This window comes from Triticum dicoccoides, chromosome 5B (genome assembly GCF_002162155.2).
Source record: "Triticum dicoccoides isolate Atlit2015 ecotype Zavitan chromosome 5B, WEW_v2.0, whole genome shotgun sequence".
Classification (NCBI taxonomy): Eukaryota; Viridiplantae; Streptophyta; class Magnoliopsida; order Poales; family Poaceae; genus Triticum; species Triticum dicoccoides.
In genome coordinates, this window is record NC_041389.1 from 347,397,006 (window position 1) to 347,416,050 (window position 19,045).

The following is a 19,045-nucleotide window of genomic DNA, read 5'->3' on the forward strand; positions in this document are numbered from 1 at the left end:
TAACGAGCTAGTCAAGTAGAGGCATACTAGTGACATTATGTTTGTCTATGTATTCACACATGTATTATGTTTCCGGTTAATACAATTCTAGCATGAATAATAAACTTTTATCATGAAATAAGGAAATAAATAATAACTTTATTATTGCCTCTAGGGCATATTTCCTTCAGTCTCCCACTTGCACTAGAGTCAATAATCTAGTTCACATCGCCATGTGATTTAACACCAATATTCACATCTGTATGTGATTAATACCCATAGTTCACATCGTCATGTGATCAACACCCAAAGGGTTTACTAGAGTCAATAATCTAGTTCACATCGCTATGTGATTAACACCCAAAGAGTACTAAGGTATGATCATGTTTTTCTTGTGAGAGAAGTTTAGTCAACAGGTCTGTCATATTCAGAGCCGTATGTATTTTGCAAATATTATATGTCCACAATGCTCTGCACGGAGCTGCACGGAGCTACTCTAGATAATTGCTCCCACTTTCAATATGTATCCAGATTGAGATTTAGAGTCATCTGGATTGGTGTAAAATTTTGCATCACTGTAACTTTTTACGACGGGCTCTTTTATCACCTCCGTAATCGAGAAACATCTCCTTAGTCCTCATTAAGGATATTCTTGACCGCTGTCCAGTGATCTACTCTTATATCAAAATTGTATTCCTTTGTCAAACTCAGAGTAAGGTATACAATAGGTCTGGTTCACAGCATAGCATACTTTATAGAACCTATGACTGAGGCATAGGTAATGACTTTTCATTTTCTTTCTATTTTCTACCATGGTCGGGTTTTGAGTCTTACTCAACTTCACATCTTGCAACACAGGCAAGAACTCCTTCTTTCACTGTTCCATTTTGAACTACTTCAAAATCTTATCAAGGTATGTACTCATTGAAAAATCTTATCAAGCGTCTTGATCTATCTATATAGATCTTGATGCTCAGTGTGTAAGCAGCTTCACCGAGGTCTTGCTTTGAAAAACTCCTTTCAAACACTCCTTTATGCTTTCCAGAAAAATTCTACATCATTTCCAATCAATAATTTGTCATTCACATATACTTATCAGAAAGGCTGTAGTGCTCCCACTCACTTTCTTGTAAATATAGGCCTTTCCAAAAGTCTGTATAAAACCATATGCTTTGATCAACTCATCAAAGCGTATATTCCAACTCCGAGATACTTGCAGCAGTCCATTGATGGATCGTTGGAGCTTTGCACATTTTGTTAGCACCTTTAGGATTGACAAAACCTTTTGGTTGTATCATATACAACACTTCTTTAAGAAATATCCATTTAAGGAATGCACTTTTGACATTCATTTGTCAGATTTCATAAAATGTGGCAATTGCTAACATGATTCGGACAGACTTAAGCATCGATACGAGTGAGAAAATCTCATCGTATTCAACACCTTGCACTTGTCAAAAACCTTTCGCAACAAGTCGAGCTTAGTAGATAGTAACACTACTATCAGTGTCCGTCTTCCTCTTGAAGATCCATTTATTTAACATGGCTTGCTGATCATCGAGCAAGTCAATCAAAGTCCATACTTTGTTCTCATACATGGATCATATCTCAGATTTTATGGCCTCAACCCATACTCTGGGCTCATCATCGCTTCCTCATAATTCGTAGGTTCATCATGGTCTAGTAATATGACTTCCAGAACATGATTACCGTACCACTCTAGTGCGGATCTTACTCTGGAAGACCTGCGAGGTTTGGTAGCAACTTGATCTGAAGTTTCATGATCATCATCATTAACTTCCTCACTAATTGGTGTAGGAATCACTGGAACTGATTCCTGTGATGAACTACTTTCTAATAAGGGAGAAGGTACAATTACCTCATCAAGTTCTACTTTCCTCCCACTCACTTCTTTTGAGAGAAACTTCTTCTCTAGAAAGGATATATTCTTAGCAAAAAAGATTTTGCCTTCGGATATGTGATAGAAGGTGTACCCAACAGTTTCCTTTGGGTATTCTATGAAGACGCACTTCTCCGATTTGGGTTCGAGCTTATCAAGTTGAAACTTTTTCACACAAGCATCATAGCCCCAAACTTTAAGAAACGACAGCTTAGGTTTATTGCCAAACCATAGTTCATACGGTGTCGTCTCAACGGATTTAGATGGTGCCCTATTAAATGTGAATGAAGCTGTCTCTAATGCATAACCCCAAAACAATAGTGGTAAACCGATAAGAGACATCATAGATCGCACCATATCTAGTAAAGTACGATTACGACGTTCGGACACACCATTACATTGTGGTGTTCCACGTGGCGTGAGTTGTGAAGCTATTTCACATTGTTTCAAATGAAGACCAAACTCGTAACTCAAATATTCGTCTCCACGATCAGATCGTAGAAACTTTATTTTTCTTGTTCCGATGATTTTCCACTTCACTCTGAAATTCTTTGAACTTTTCAAATGTTTTAGACTTATGTTTCATCAAGTAGATATACCCATATCTGCTCAAATCATCTATGAAGGTCAGAAAATAATGATACACGCCGCGAGCCTTAACACTCATCGGATCGCATACATCGGTATGTATTATTTCCAATAAGTCAGTAGCTCGTTCCATTGTTCCGGAGAATGGAGTTTTAGTCATCTTGCCCAAAAGGCATGGTTCGCAAGCATCAAATGATTCATAACCAAGTGATTCCGAAAATCCATCTTTATGGAGTTTCTTCATGCGCTTTACACCGATATGACCCAAACGGCAGTGCCACAAATAAGTTGCACTATCATTATTAACTTTGCATCTTTTGGCATCAATATTATGAATATGTGTATCACTATGATCGAGATCCAACAAACTATTTTCATTGGGTGTATAACCATTGAAGGTTTTATTCATGTAAACAGAATAACAATTATTCTATGAATTTAAATGAATAACCGTATTGCAAAAAAATATGATCAAATCATATTCATGCTCAACGCAAACGCCAAATAACATTTATTTAGGTTCAACACTTATCTCAAAAGTATAGGGAGTGTGTGATGATGATCATATCAATCTTGGAACCACTTCCAACACACATCGTCACTTCACCCTCAACTAGTTTCTGTTTATTCTGTAACTCCTGTTCCAAGTCACTAATTTTTTAGCAACTGAACAAGTATCAAATACTCAGGGGCTACTTATAAACACTAGTAAGGTACACATCAATGACCTGTATATTAAATATACCCTTGTTCACTTTGCCATTCTTCTTATCCATCAAATATTCAGGGCATTTCCGCTTCCAGTGACCATTTCCTTTGCAGTATAATCACTCAGTTTCAGGCTTTGGTCCAGCTTTGGGTTTCTTCTCTTGAGCAGCAACTTGCTTGCTGTTCTTCTTGAAGTTTCCTTTCTTTTCCTTTGCCTTTTTTTTTGAAACTAGTGGTCTTGTCAATCATCAACACTTGATGCTCTTTTCTTGATTCTACCTTCGTTGATTTCAGCATCACGAAGAGCTCGGGAATCGTTTTCGTCATCCCTTGCATTATAGTTCATCACGAAGTTCCAGTAACTTGGTGATGGTGACTAGAGAACTCTGCCAATCACTATCTTATCTGGAAGATTAACTCCCACTTGATTCAAGCAATTGTAGTACTCAGACAATCTAAGTACTTGCTCACTAGTTGAGCAATTCTCCACCATCCTTTTAGGCGAAGTATTTGTCAAAGGTCTCATACCTCTTGACACGGGCATGAGACTGAAATACCAATTTCATCTCATGGAACATCTCATATGTTCCGTGACGTTTCAAAAACGTTTTTGTCGTCCCGGTTCTAAGCCATAAAGCATGGTGCACAAAACTATCAAGTAGTCATCATATTGAGCTAGCCAAACGTTCATAACGTCTGCATCTGCTCCTGCAATAGGTCCGTTACCTAGCGGTGCATCAATGACATAATTTTTCTGTGCAACAATGAGGATAAACCTCAGATCACGGACCAAGTCCGCATCATTGCTACTAACATTTTTCAACTTAGTTTTCTCTAGGAACACATATAAAAACATAGGGAAGCAACAAAGCGAGCTATTGATCTACAACATAATTTGCAAAATACTACCAGGACTAAGTTCATGATAAATTTAAGTTCAATTAATCATATTACTTAAGAACTCCCACTTAGACAGACATCTCTCTAGTCATCTAAGTGATCACGTGATCCAAATCAACTAAACCATGTCCGATCATCACGTGAGATGGAGTAGTTTTCAATGGTGAACATCACTATGTTGATCATATCTACTATATGATTCACGTTCGACCTTTCGGTCTCCGTGTTCTGAGGCCATATCTGTATATGCTAGGCTCGTCAAGTTTAACCTGAGTATTCCGCGTGTGCAACTGTTTTGCACCCGTTGTATTTGAACGTAGAGCCTATCACACCCAATCATCACGTGGTGTCTCAGCACGAAGAACTTTTGCAACGGTGCATACTCAGGGAGAACACTTCTTGATAATTAGTGAGAGATCATCTTAAAATGCTACCGTCAATCAAAGCAAAATAAGATGCATAAAGGATAAACATCACATGCAATCAATATAAGTGATATGATATGGCCATCATCATCTTGTGCTTGTGATCTCCATCTCCGAAGCACCGTCGTGATCATCATCGTCACCGGCGCGACACCTTGATCTCCATTGTAGCATCGTTGTTGTTACGCCATCTATTGCTTCTACGACTATCGCTACCGCTTAGTGATAAAGTAAAGCAATTACAGGGCGTTTGTATTTCATACAATAAAGCGACAACCATATGGCTCCTGCCAGTTGCCGATAACTTCGGTTACAAAACATGATCGTCTCATACAATAAAATATAGCATCACGTCTTGACCATATCACATCACAACATGCCCTGCAAAAACAAGTTAGACGTCCTCTACTTTGTTGTTGCAAATTTTACGTGGCTGCTACGGGCTGAGCAAGAATCGTTCTTACCTACGCATCAAAACCACAACGATAGTTTGTCAAGTTGGTGCTGTTTTAACCTTCGCAAGGACCGGGCGTAGCCACACTCGGTTCAACTAAAGTGAGAGAGACAGACACCCGCCGGTCACCTTTAAGCAACGAGTGCTCGTAGCGGTGAAACCAGTCTCGCGTAAGCGTACGCGTAATGTTGGTCCGGGCCGCTTCATCTCACAATGCCGCTGAACCAAAGTATGACATGCTGGTAAGCAGTATGGCTTATATCACCCACAACTCACTTGTGTTCTACTCGTGCATATAACATCTACGCATAAAACCTAGGCTCGGATGCCACTGTTGGGGAACGTAGTAATTTCAAAAAAATTCCTACGCACACGCAAGATCATGGTGATGCATAGCAACGAGAGTGGAGAGTGTGTCCACGTACCCTCATAGACCGAAAACGGAAGCGTTATGACAACACGGTTGATGTTGTCGTACGTCTTCACGATCCGACCAATCCAAGCACCGAACGTATGACACCTCCGAGTTCAGCACATGTTCAGCTCGATGACGATCCCCAGACTCTGATCCAGCAGGGTGTCAGGGATGAGTTCCGTCAGCATGACGGCGTGATGACGATGATGATGCTCTACCGACTCAGGGCTTCGCCTAAGCACCGCAACGATATGACCGAGGTGGAATATGGTGAAGGGGGGCACCGCACACGGCTAAGGAACGATCACGAAGATCAACTTGTGTTGTTCTCTAGAGGTGCCCCCTGCCCCCGTATATAAAGGATCAAGGGGGAGGGGGCGGCCGGTCAGGAGGAGGCGCGCCAAGGAGGAGTCCTACTCCCACCGGAAGTAGGATTCCCCCCCTTCCAAGTAGTAGGAGTAGGAGTCAAGGAAAGGGGGAAGAGAAGAGAAGGAAGGAGGGGGCGCAGCCCCTCCCCCTAGTCCAATTCGGACTAGGCCTTGGGGGGCGCCCAGCTTCTCCTCTATCTTTCCTCTAAAGCCCAATAAGGCCCATATACTCCCCAGCGAATTCCCGTAACTCTCCGGTACTCCGAAAAATACCCGAACCACTCGGAACCTTTCCGAACTCCGAATATAGTCGTCCAATATATCGATCTTTACGTCTTGACCATTTCGAGACTCCTCGTCATGTCCCCGATCTCATCTGGGACTCCGAACTCCTTCGATACATCAATACTCATAAACTCATAATATAACTGTCATCGAAACCTTAAGCGTGCGCACCCTACGGGTTCGAGAACAATATAGACATGACCGAAACACGTTTCCGGTCAATAACCAATAGCGGAACCTGGATGCTCATATTAGCTCCCACATATTCTACGAAGATCTTTATCGGTCAGACTGCATAACAACATACGTTGTTCCCTTTGTCATCGGTATGTTACTTGCCCGAGATTCGATTGTCGGTATCCAATACCTAGTTCAATCTCATTACCGGCAAATCTCTTTACTCGTTCCGTAATACATCATCTCGCAACTAACTCATTAGTCACATTGCTTGCAAGGCTTATAGTGATGTGCATTACCGAGAGGGCCCAGAGATACCTCTCCGACAATCGGAGTGACAAATCCTAATCTCGAAATACGCCAACCCAACATGTACCTTCAGAGACACCTGTAGAGCTCCCTTATAATCACCCAGTTACGTTGTGACATTTGATAGCACACAAAGTGTTCCTCCGGTAAACGGGAGTTGCATAATCTCATAGTCATAGGAACATGTATAAGTCATGAAGAAAGCAATAGCAACATACTAAACGATCAAGTGCTAAGCTAACGGAATGGGTCAAGTCAATCACATCATTCTTCTAATGAAGTGATCCCGTTAATCAAATGACAACTCATGTATATCGTTAGGAAACTTAACCATCTTTGATTAACGAGCTAGTCAAGTAGAGGCATACTAGTGACACTATGTTTGTCTATGTATTCACACATGTATTATGTTTCCGGTTAATACAATTCTAGCATGAATAATAAACTTTTATCATGAAATAAGGAAATAAATAATAACTTTATTATTGCCTCTAGGGCATATTTTTTTCAGTAGATACAATCAATGAAGAAGGTGTTGGGGAACATAGTAATTTCAAAATTTTCCTACGCACACGCAAGATCATGGTGATGCATAGCAACGAGAGGGGAGAGTGTGTCCACGTACCCTCGTAGACCGAAAGCGGAAGCGTTATGAAAATGCGGTTGATGTAGTCGTACATCTTCACGATCCGACCGATCCAAGCACCGAACGTACGGCACCTCCGAGTTCAGCACACGTTCAGCTCGATGACGATCCTCGGACTCCGATCCAGCAGGGTGTCAGGGATGAGTTCCGTCGGCACGACGGCGTGGTGACGATGATGATGTTCTACCAACGCAGGGCTTCGCCTAAGCACCGCAACGATATGACCGAGGTGGAATATGGTGGAGGGAGGCACCGCACACGGCTAAGGAACGATCACGAAGATCAACTTGTGTGTCTAGAGGTGCCCTCCTGCCCCCGTATATAAAGGAGGGAGGGGGAGGTGCAGCCGGCCCCCTAGGGGTGCGCCTGGAGGAGTCCTACTCCCACCGGGAGTAGGACTCCCCCCTCTTGCCTTGGTGGAGAAGGAAAGGGGGGAGGGGAAAGAGGAAAGGGGGGCGTCGCCCTCCCCTCCTTGTCCTATTCGGACTAGGGGGAGAGGGGGCGCGCGGCCTCCCCAGGCCGGCCCTCCTCTTCTCCCTCATGGCCCATGTAGGCCCATTAACCCCCCCGGGGGGGGGGGGGTTCCGGTAACCCCCCGATACTCCGAAAAAATCCCGATTTCTCCCGGAACGATTCCATTAACCAAATATAGGCTCCCAATATATCAATCTTTATGTCTCGACCATTTCGAGACTCCTCGTCATGTCCGTCATCACATCCGGGACTCCGAACAACCTTCGGTACATCAAAACATATAAACTCATAATGAAACTGCCATCGTAACTTTAAGCATGCGGACCCTACGAGTTCGAGAACTATGTAGACATGACCTAGAACTGTTTCCGGTCAATAACCAATAGCGGAACCTGGATGCTCATATTGGCTCCTACATATTCTACGAAGATCTTTATCGGTCAAACCGCATAACAACATACGTTGTTCCCTTTGTCATCGGTATGTTACTTACCCGAGATTTGATCGTCGGTATCCAATACCTAGTTCAATCTCGTTACTGGCAAGTCTCTTTACTCGTTACATAATGCATCATTCCGTAACCAACTCATTGGCCACATTGCTTGCAAGGCTTATAGTGATGTGCATTACCGAGAGGGCCCAGAGATACCTCTCTGACAATCGGAGTGACAAAACCTAATCTCGAAATACGCCAACTCAACATCTACCTTTGGAGACACCTGTAGAGCTCCTTTATAATCACCCAGTTACGTTGTGACGTTTGGTAGCACACAAGGTGTTCCTCCGGTAAACGGGAGTTGCATAATCTCATAGTTGTAGGAACTTTGTATAAGTCATGAAGAAAGCAATAGCAACATACTAAACGATCAAGTGCTAGGCTAACGGAATGGGTCAAGTCAATCACATCATTCTCCTAATGATGTGATCTCTTTAATCAAATGACAACACATGTCTATGGTTAGGAAACATAACCATATTTGATGAATGAGCTAGTCAAGTAGAGGCATACTAGTGACATTAAGTTTGTCTATGTATTCACACATGTATCATGTTTCCGGTTAATACAATTCTAGCATGAATAATAAACATTTATCATGATATGAGGAAATAAATAATAACTTTATTATTGCCTCTAGGGCATATTTCCTTCAGAAGGTTGCTGGACTCGATCTAGGGTGAAGGGAGGAAGACCGGTCAACTGACCGGGGGTCAGAATATCTTGGCAGTAAAACCAGGTCGACTGCCATCCCCTGACCGACTCGGGAAGCGTCATAGGAGGAAAAGTGCTCCTAACCCTCATCTGAATACCTAAACCCCCGCACATTTGAATCACATGTGTCCTCTCGTTAGTCGGATTCGCCTTCTTTACAGATTGGGAACGACAAGTGAAGATATGTTTGAATAGACCCCAGTGCGGTCTACAACCTAAGATGTTTTTGCACAGAGAAACATATGCAGCAAGGTATGTGGTAGTGTTGGGAGAGAAATGGTGAAGTTGGGCACCGAAAAAGTTCAGGAAGCCCCGTAAGAAAGGATGCAGAGGCAGAGAGAAACCACGGTCGACATGGGTTGCAAGGAGGACACACTCACACTCCCGTGGCTGAGGTTCGATCTCGTCCCCCGGCAGCCTCCAAGACCCGTCGGTGATCAAGCCTGCGGCGGCCAGATCCTCCAGATCTTATTTACGGAGCGTGGACCGAATCCAATCCCCCTGGATCCAGCCAGGTGGCAATCTGGACCTCGACGACGACCCCTGAATCGTCTTCTTGCCCTTCGCCGTCTCCATCGCCTTCTTCGCGCGCTCCAGGGTCGCCGTCTTGTCCTTGACCATCACGGCGGACTGCGCACGGGCGGGGCAACGGTGTCCAGAGTGGAGGAGGATGCGTTGGAGAAGTAGAGGAAGAGGAAGGGGAATGGGGCGCACTGTGCAAATGCATCGGCCTCAACGCCTTTTATGAGCCTGCTTTCGAGTGGCTGACGCATGGGCCCGAGCAATCCTGTCAAATCCCGCAACAGTCGCGCGCCCGATACGTGGCGAAAAAGGTGGTGCGAGAATCAAGACGCCCCTGTCTATCCGTCCCGTTTACTGTGGCGCGCTCTGTCTCGCGCACTTCCCCAAAGTTTCGAATCCCGTGAGATCCGGGAACCGCAATAACCAATCGCGCCGAAGATTTTACACCATATCAACACTCGAAGACTGCTAGTATAAGTTCACTCGACGACCTATGAATCGATCAAGGCAACTGAAATGAAGTCGAAGTTTCAACATGATTCTCGAACTCAGTAAGAATGTCTATGAAGCATAAGAGTCAGGAAAGGATCAACTTCAACTCTCTTTTCACTCAGACCTCAATCCATTCGGGGGCTAATGACGATGCCATGGACCTAAGGTAGGGTCATAGGCCTGACCTATACGCCCTACCCAAGGTCACCACCCTAAAATCAAGGACATTGAATGTATAGCAAGAGATCCCGACTGAAGTAACCATGGAGTGCAATCCACTTGACCAATTACCCCACTCGGATACCCCCAAATTCACTCGACCAAGATGAAGTCATTCGACCATACAAGAATCCACTCGGAGTACAGAAGACCTAGAGTCACTCAGGATGGCAACAGTCAGGCGTTCACTCCGTAGTCTTAAAGATCATTAATAGAACTTTATAGCTGGTGTTACCAGTAACGCCCTGTCTTAATGTACATTGAACCCTGTAACAGGGGACGGCTGGGGTCCTGTGGCACTCTATATAAGCCACCCCTCCTCTGGGACAAGGGTTCGCACCCCCTGTAACACACACCCATATTCCAGTCGACCGCCTCAGGGCACTGAGACGTAGGGCATTTACCTCCTCCGAGAGGGGCGTGAACTCGTAAACTCGTGTGTACAACCTCGCCGTAGGTAGGGCCTTGCCTCCTCATACGTACCCCTTAATCTTACTGTCAGACTTAGTACCACGACAGGGACTGAAGAAGAGTCAACTTTAGCTAGAAGGCATACCCATAATCCAGAGGGTGAAAATCTTGTTGAAAAAATTGATAAAAGTTGGTTTGGAGAGGTAAACACTTTAGCTAGTGATGTGCCCGCTATTTTGGACTACAAAGACTTTAATTCTGATAGTTGTTCTTTGATTGAATGCATTTCTTTATTTCAATCCATGCTAAATTCACCCAATGCCTATGAATGAAACAAAGCTTTTACTAAACATATTGTAGAAGCGATGATGAAAGCTTTAGAAGAAAAGTCGGCACTAGAGATTTCAATTCCTAGAAAATTATATGATGAATGGGAACCCACCATTAAAGTCAAGATCAAAAATTACGAGTGCAATGCTTTGTGTGATTTGGGTGCTAGTATTTCCACAATTCCGAAATCTCTGTGTGATGTGCTAGGTTTTACCAAGTTGGAAGAATGTTCTCTTAATTTGCGCTTGGCAGATTCCACTATTAAAAAGCCTTTGGAAAGAATTAATGGTGTTCTTCTTCTTGCAAATAGGAACTATGTACCCATAGATTTTATTGTTCTTGATATTGATTGCAATCCGTCTTGTCCCATAATACTTGGTAGATCGTTTTTACGAACTATAGGCGCCACAATTGATATCAAAGAAGGGAATATTAAATTTCAGTTTCCATTGAGAAAGGGTATGGAACACTTTCCTAGAACAAGAATTAAGCCACCATACGAATCAATCATGAGGGAAACCTATGGAGCAAAAAGTAAAGATGACAATACTTGAATCTATACATCATGCCTAGCTAGGGGCATAAAACAATAGCGCTTGTAGGGAGGCAACCCAATGAATAAAATATTTTTTCCTCTTTTTATTTTTGTTCTTGTGTGTTTACAAAATTATGCTACTGTTATGATTGTGTTTTTATTTTTTAATTAGTGTTTGTGCCAAGTAAAGCCTTTAGGATCATGTTGGGTGATACTTGATTTGATCCTGTTGAAAAACACAAACTTTTGCGCCTAGTTTTGGAATTTTAAAAATTAACAGAAGCGTGCTTTTGCTCTGAATTTCTCACACATGATTGATATACAAATTGCCCATGCCGTCCTAATTTTTCAGAGTTTTTGAAGTTACAGAAGTATAGTCAAAATTCAGATTGCTACATTCTGTTTTTGACAGGTTCTATTTTTGTTGCATTGTAGGCTTATTTTGATGAATCTATGGATTGTATCGTGGGGTATAAGCCATAGTAAAGTTAGAATACAGTAGGTATAATGCAATAATAAAATATGAATGTGTTTGCAATAATACTTAAAGTGGTGATTTGCTTTATTATACTAAGAGATCTCACAAAGGTTTTGTTAAGTTTGTGTGATTGAAGTTTTCAAGTTTTGGGTGAGATCACGATGGATGAAGGAATAAGGAGTAAAAAGAGCGTAAGCTTGGGGATGACCATGGCACCCCAAGGTAATATTCAAGGAGGACCAACCAACTAAGCTTGGGGATGCCTCAGAAGGCACCCCCTCTATCTTCTAATGACCATAGGTAATTTCACTTGGAGCTATATTTTTGTTCATCACATATCATGAGTTTTGCTTGGAGCGTCTCGTATTATATGAGTCTTTGCTTGTTTTGCTTTTTAGTTTGCCACAATCATCCTTACTGGACACATCTATTTGAGAGAGCCATAATGATGCTATGAATTGTTAGAATTGCTCTATGTGCTTCACTTAATTTTTTTGAGCTATGGAATTTCTCTAGTACTTTATTTATATCTTTTTATAGACATAAAATACATGAAAATCATAGTCAAAGTTGTCGATCGGCACCTTATATTTTGGGAACAAGGGAGTAGAATTTTTGGGTAAATTTTGAATACCTCACTAGAAAGTAATTTGGTAACTGAATTTAATCTTAAAAAAAGCTCAAATGGATAAGCTGAAAGTTCTCAAATGACTTTCTCAAATTGTTCATATTTTCAAATTTGGTGTGAAATAAAGAATGACAAGATGAATTGAAAAATAAAAAAATATCCATAAATTAATCGTCCTTACACAAATATTATAAAACAAGAAATGGATTTAGGGTTTTGGGTTGGGGCTGTTACAATGCTTGCACTAGGTACCGTCGTTGATGTTGTTGGTGAGATGGTCCTGGTGGGGGAGCACATGCCCGAACATCACAGTGAGATTTTTCCCGCGTTATGGTACAGGTGTGTAGAGCAGAGTATCTAAGAGAACCAAATATGAAGATATCAAAAATTTGATGGCTATTAGAGCGGTAAGAGGCTCTCCAGGTATGCTCGATTCAATTGATTGCATGCATTGACAATGAAAGACTGCCCCCCGAAGGTTTGCACGGGATGCAACAACACCATATCAGAGAGGCCACCATCATACTTCAAGCAATGACATCAAAGGACTCGTGGATTTGGCATGCCTAGTTCTGACAACGACATCAATGTGCTCCATCAATCTCCCGTGTTCAGGAGACTTTGTAACAGGGAGGCGCCATCATGCAACTACATTGTCAATGAGCATGATAACAATATGGGGTACTACCTTGCAGATGGTATCTACCCTCGGTGGACGGTGTTTGTGAAGACTACATCTGATCCCCCATGGTAACAAACAAAACCACTTTGCAACAAATGCAAGAAGCAACTAGCAAGGATGTGGAGAGGGGCATTCATAATGCTCCAAGCTCGTAGGAAATTGTTTGTCGAGCTGCAATGATGTTGGAATCGGACACTTTGTGACACCTGGTGACATATTGTGCCATTATGCACAATATAATTATCAAAGACGAGGGTGAAGGGGCAACTCGAACCCATGATTTGAAGAAGCCCGGAGAAGAAGTCCACGCCCCAGATCAAGACGCAGATCATATTATGAATTTTCTGTAGATATGTCAGAATTTTCAAGATGAACAGGTGTGCGTGCAGCTACTCCATAATCTTGTGGAGCATGTGGACCCACAATAAAAATCAAGGATGAAACCAAGAAGTTTAATGTTTGAATTGTTCACTTCATATAAATTTTATGTTTGAACTACTCAATATTTTGTGATATTCATGTGTATGCTGGACGGTTATATACATGGATTTAAAGATTTAGATATGAGGAGCATGGTTGTCCATAAGGACTTTTGAGGGGCCGTTCAATGCTGTCCGCGGACGTTTGGGATGTCAGATTTCCTAAATCCGATTGGATGCTCTGAATGTCCGTTTGTTTATTAACATGGATTGTTGGGTATTTGCATCTGTGACTGGTTGATCTCGTTTGAGGGTATACATGCTCTAGACCACGTTTTGCATGGGGTTGTTCCCCTACATTCTTGCATCGTTCTCGTAGTGTAAATTGCATTAGTACATCCGAACTGAGCGTTCCTGACGGACGACCGAGGGATGTTTTAAGTTTCATGCGGCGTGGTTTTTTCGTGCGAGTCAGCTAACCAAACAGTTTAAAACTTAGCCCCGAGAGTCTGATTGCGCTTGATGTAGACAGCCCATTTTCGAGCTTTGAACTCGCCATTTCTACTGGCCCTGGACGCCACCTGTAGCACACACTGTGCATCCATCCCGTGCCGGTCACCACCTGCATCATTCCCAAAAGCATCGTGGCCACGTCTTTTGACCACAACAGCTCTGACGTAGGTACGTGGCGCCCCGTCCCCATCTCCGCCATGCCTCGCCGCTTGCATATCCCCGCCGCTGGCCCTCAACCCCACGGCACCCAATACAACCTGAATCACCCCGAAACAGCCGCAGTTTCCCCGGTTTCAGTCCCAAGGCGGGGCCCCGACGGTGACGCCCACTGTTCCGCGGCGCCCCCACCTGGCCACCTCCCGCCGCATACGTGCCCCTCCTGCCTCCCCTGACGTGTCGACGACGACCAGAGAGAGCGGCAAAAAAATCTCGCCCCTCGCCGGGGCGGGCCCCGCGCGGTTCCAGCCCTCGGGTGGCACGTAACATTGCGCGCCAACAAAGAGCACGACGTGTCACGTCTCCCCCGGGCTCCGGTCGCCGGAAAATTTAAAAACTGCGTCGTTGCGAGGTCAAACGGGACACGAGTCGCCCCCTCTGCGCTCTGGGGGGCCACGGCGCGTCTACGAGGTCGTCCCGGGCCCGAGAGCCAATGGGGTGGCGGCACGGCGCGCGCAACCACCACCCCCAACCCCCGCTTTTTCATTTTCTTTTCTTTTCTTTTCGAATCCGCATCCGCATCATCAGACCCGACGGAACCTTTGCCCTGCCCCCCGAGTTGGACCGGCAACGGAGAATTTCGGGGAATCCCTCGCTCCGCCTAAACGGGACACGTCGCAGTGTTTTACACTCCCCGGGCCACGATCGCGTGCCCGGTCGCCATCGCGCACCTGTGCCCGCATTATTCTATCCGGACGTCTGCTCGTTCGGCGCGATTGGGTTGGGGGGTTAGATTGGACTTTCAACAAAAACACACTAGCTTAGATTTGATTATAGACTAGATTAGTTGATTATCGAGGGTGTTATCGTGGCCGCCTGTCACGTGTACGGTTGGGGAGAGGGAGGGTGAAGGGTGAGCCGTTGATGGGGCGGGGCAGGTGTCGTGGTGCGCGCCGCGTGCCATGCGCAACTCGTGGACGGCCCGGATGTTGCGTGGGGCGGTGGATGCCACCATGTGTCGCCTCCGCCTGAGAGATGGCGACGCGCGCCATGGATGTGCCACGCCACCTGCGACTGCGCTTTATAAGCGGGCCGCCCACCAGAGACTCCTCTCCTCCATTCCATTCCATCCCCCTTCATCTTCTTGTAGCCACAGAGCGAGCCAGCGACCGAGCAGCGGCGATTTCCATTTCATCTCAGAATTCAGACGGTGTTGTTGTCTAGGGCAAGAGGGGTTTCTTGGCGTTGATGTCGATGGCGCAGGTGTGCTGTGACTCGGCCTCGTCGGCGGTGGTGGTCGGGGCGGAGGCGGAGGCCAGGGCCAGGGCGCGCGCCGGGAGGCGCCGCAGGGCGGGGGACGCGGCGGCCAGGTGGAAGGTCACCGCGGAGGCGCCGCAGGGAGCCGACGAGGCCGCGGCCACGAGGAAGCGCCGCGCGGCTGGGGGCGAGGGGGTGGCCACGAAACGCCACGGGTTCACGTCGGTTGCCGGACGGAGGAGGGAGATGGAGGATGCCGTCTCCATACGGGAGGCCTTCACCGCCCCGGCCGAGGAGGGGAAGCCCAGGCGCGACTTCTACGGCGTTTTCGACGGACACGGCTGCTCGCACGTGGCGGACGCGTGCAAAGACCGGATGCACGAGCTCGTCGCCGAGGAGCTGGCCGGCGCGGCCCAGCCCGAGTCCTGGACCGCCGCAATGGAGCGCAGCTTCGCGAGGATGGACGCCGAGGTGACCGCCAGCGGGGGCGGCGACAGCGCCAGCTGCCGCTGCGAGGCCAACAAGTGCGACCACGTGGGGTCCACGGCCGTGGTGGCCGTCGTGGGGGAGCAGCGCGTCCTGGTGGCCAACTGCGGCGACTCCCGCGCCGTGCTCTGCCGCGACGGCGCGCCCGTCGTCCTCTCCTCCGACCACAAGCCAGACAGGCCGGACGAGCTGGAGAGGATCGAGGCCGCCGGCGGCCGCGTCATATTCTGGGAGGGCGCGAGGGTGCTGGGCGTCCTAGCCATGTCACGGGCCATCGGCGACGGCTATCTGAAGCCGTTCGTGACGGCGGTCCCGGAGGTGACGGTGACCGACAGGGCGGCCGGCGACGAGTGCCTGATCCTGGCCAGCGACGGTCTGTGGGACGTGGTCAACAACGAGACGGCGTGCGAGGTAGCCCGGGCCTGCCTCCGGAGGGGCAGAGACAGGTGGTGCGCCGAGGCAGCGGCCATGCTCACCAAGCTGGCTCTGACCAAGAACAGCTCGGACAACATCTCCGTTGTCGTCGTGGATCTCCGGCCAAGGAATCATTTGTAGGAGGGCGACCAGCTGCCGTGATCTTCCATTGCAACGATAGTAGTATAGTAGTAACAGTAGGATCAATCCAAAACTAGCTCTATAGCGATTCTACCGATTGGTTTCTCTTCTTCAAAATTCATTTCTTTTTTCTTTGCAATATTTCTCCCTGGATCAAGTTCAGTGGAGTACATAGATTATGGTCGGGTTGAGGAAAGAAATAACAACTGGTGTAACCAAAGTTCGATCCTTGAATTGAAACAGAAGTTCAGTTCATCAGAAGGAGGTCAGTTTTTGTTCAAATTCTGCATGCTCGATTCAGATCTGCAGCTTCCGTTGGCATCAGCAAACTCTGGTTAGATGGATGATGCGTATCTCATGTCTTAACTTCACAAGTTCAGATTAGATGGGTGATATCTCTGTATCTTCATCAACTTCCTAAGTTTCTGAAACCGACCTGTTAGTAGGACTCAATAGTGTTCTGATGTGTTCAAATCTACGTATTACACTAGGTACTGATGGTTAGCTCGGTGAAGCACAAACTATATCGAATATCTTGGTGCAACCGGAGCACCCAAAAAATGGGGGATCTGGGCGCCATATAAAATGAAGTCAAATCAAAGATACTAGAGAAAAGAGAGGAAATCAAAGAGAACAGATCCGGGACAGCTCTTGACGCTTGCGTGAAGACGAAGAAGAAGATCAGAGGCTCCCAAGGAAGCGAGATATTTCTTGTGGGATTCATCTGGAAGCACGACACCTGCCCTCTGCCCAGCCCAGCTGTGTGAAACATACGGACGGCCGGAGACACCGCGATGCGGTCCAGGCCATTCCGTCCAGCTGGTACGGGGTTCTCATTCTTCCCGGCAACGCACGCAGGCGCACCTCGACAAATTCCCTCGTTCCTCTTTAAAAGAAGGGGTTTGTCACTCACTGATTGGAGTGACGCGTCGGAGGCCATTGAAAAATCGTCCACTCCAAACAACGGCGAAGGACGGATCTTTTTTGCTTTATTATGACTGACTGATAACGGTGACAGCGGAGCAAGATGCAAGGAACCTCCACGCCCCACCTCTATCATCTCACCGGGGCGGGGGGTTTGGTGGGATATGTTCGTCTTCGTCGTCCAGGTGTTCGTCCCAGGCTCCTCCTCCGTTCCTGTTGCTCCCGTCGTCCGGTGGCGCTGCCAACGGAAGGTTCGACACGCACACGCATCGCCTGATTGAGCGGTGTGGTGGTGTTGCTGGTGGGTGGTCGCTGGCGGGCGTGATCAGCCAACATATCGGATCTGCTCATGGATGGTGAAGAGAAAACTCTACTTTCGAGCTGGCTTCTCTTTGTCCTTCTTTTGGTTCTCGCCGATCCCGGGGCGACAAGAACTTTTCTGTCAGCTGCTTAAAAAGTTGTCACTCCTTGATAGGAAATGAAATAAAGATGAGTTAGAAAATGAAAGTGGGGCGTCTGAAGCGAGAAGGGGAGAAAATAATAAGGAACGTTCGTCTGAATAGCACAGGAAAATTGTAATAAAAAATTGATGTCTGATCCCAGGTTCGAACTGGGGACCTTTAGTGTGTGAGACTAACGTGATAACCAACTACACCAACCAGACAACTTGCTATGTTCTTCACAACAAACTTACTTATACATGCTAGCGTATACTGGTCACATTACCCGACTGTTCAGTCCACGGTATCGTGCACGGCCCGGAAGTGCATAGGTACTGGCTTCTCCTTTCCCAGAATACCACACCAATACAAAAAACGTGGAGATGTTCGCCCATCCGGCAAGTATCTTACTCTATTTTATGATGGTGGATTCTTTTCAATTCTCTGTTTTACAATGGCAAAATGTTCTGCTGGAAAGACTGCCAGATGATCCGGGGTGAATGGAAGAATGATAACTTCCACTTAATTGGTGGCCATATTCTCAAAAAGATACACTCATCTCTCTCAATTTTTCAGGAGCTTGCAGTTCAGTACGCTAGAGAGATGCCAATGAAGTTGCTCAGCGTTGTGCCAAGTTGGCTTCATCCACTGTGTCGGGTGTATCCTCTTATGATGTAATCTCCGACTTTTTTTATCTAAATGATGAATAAAATGCTTTTGAAGGGTGGTTCTCAAAAAAAGGAAAAAAAATGGACTGATCCTTTAAGTGTCCCAATGCTCTGCTTTGGACTATATTTTAATCATGAAACCTAAGCAAAAATCTGATGTCACACCTGATTTAGTGTGGAAAGAGAAAGTCATTACATCTTAGTTAAGATATACTCAGAGTGCGCAAACCAGCATCTTGTCCCTCGCGAAACACATTAAATGATTTTTTTTAGATATAACAAAAACGGCTTCTCCCAGTGCATAGGTAGATGAGATACTATGTTCATGAAAGGGCTTAGCAACTAAACTCTCAATGCATAGGTAATTAGATTTTTCGATTCTCAAAACAAAAGGTAATTAGATTTTTCTAGCTAACCTTCCTTCATTTAATTGTTTAGCAACTAAAATCCCATGCATATGCGTTTTTGCATAGGTTCGCACGCTTGGCACTA

The 19,045-nt window shown here is 45.7% G+C and overlaps 1 protein-coding gene and 1 non-coding gene across 2 annotated transcripts; one reads left to right on the plus strand and one right to left on the minus strand.

Moving 5' to 3' along the window:
* Positions 1–15,348: 15,348 nt before the first annotated feature.
* Positions 15,349–16,782, plus strand: LOC119308842 (probable protein phosphatase 2C 68). Its single transcript, XM_037585004.1, has one exon. The coding sequence runs from the start codon at positions 15,472–15,474 to the stop codon at positions 16,519–16,521; it is 1,050 nt and encodes a 349-aa protein (XP_037440901.1). The 5' UTR covers positions 15,349–15,471; the 3' UTR covers positions 16,522–16,782.
* Positions 16,783–18,035: 1,253 nt separating this feature from the next.
* Positions 18,036–18,109, minus strand: TRNAV-CAC. Its single transcript has one exon. It is a non-coding gene; the product is annotated as a tRNA-Val (tRNA).
* Between the last annotated feature and the right edge of the window lie 936 nt (positions 18,110–19,045).

What these genes read in the sequence shown, in the direction of transcription:
- LOC119308842 (XM_037585004.1), top strand. Translation starts at nt 15,472, where the DNA reads ATGTCGATGGCGCAGGTGTGCTGTGACTCGGCCTCGTCGGCGGTGGTG.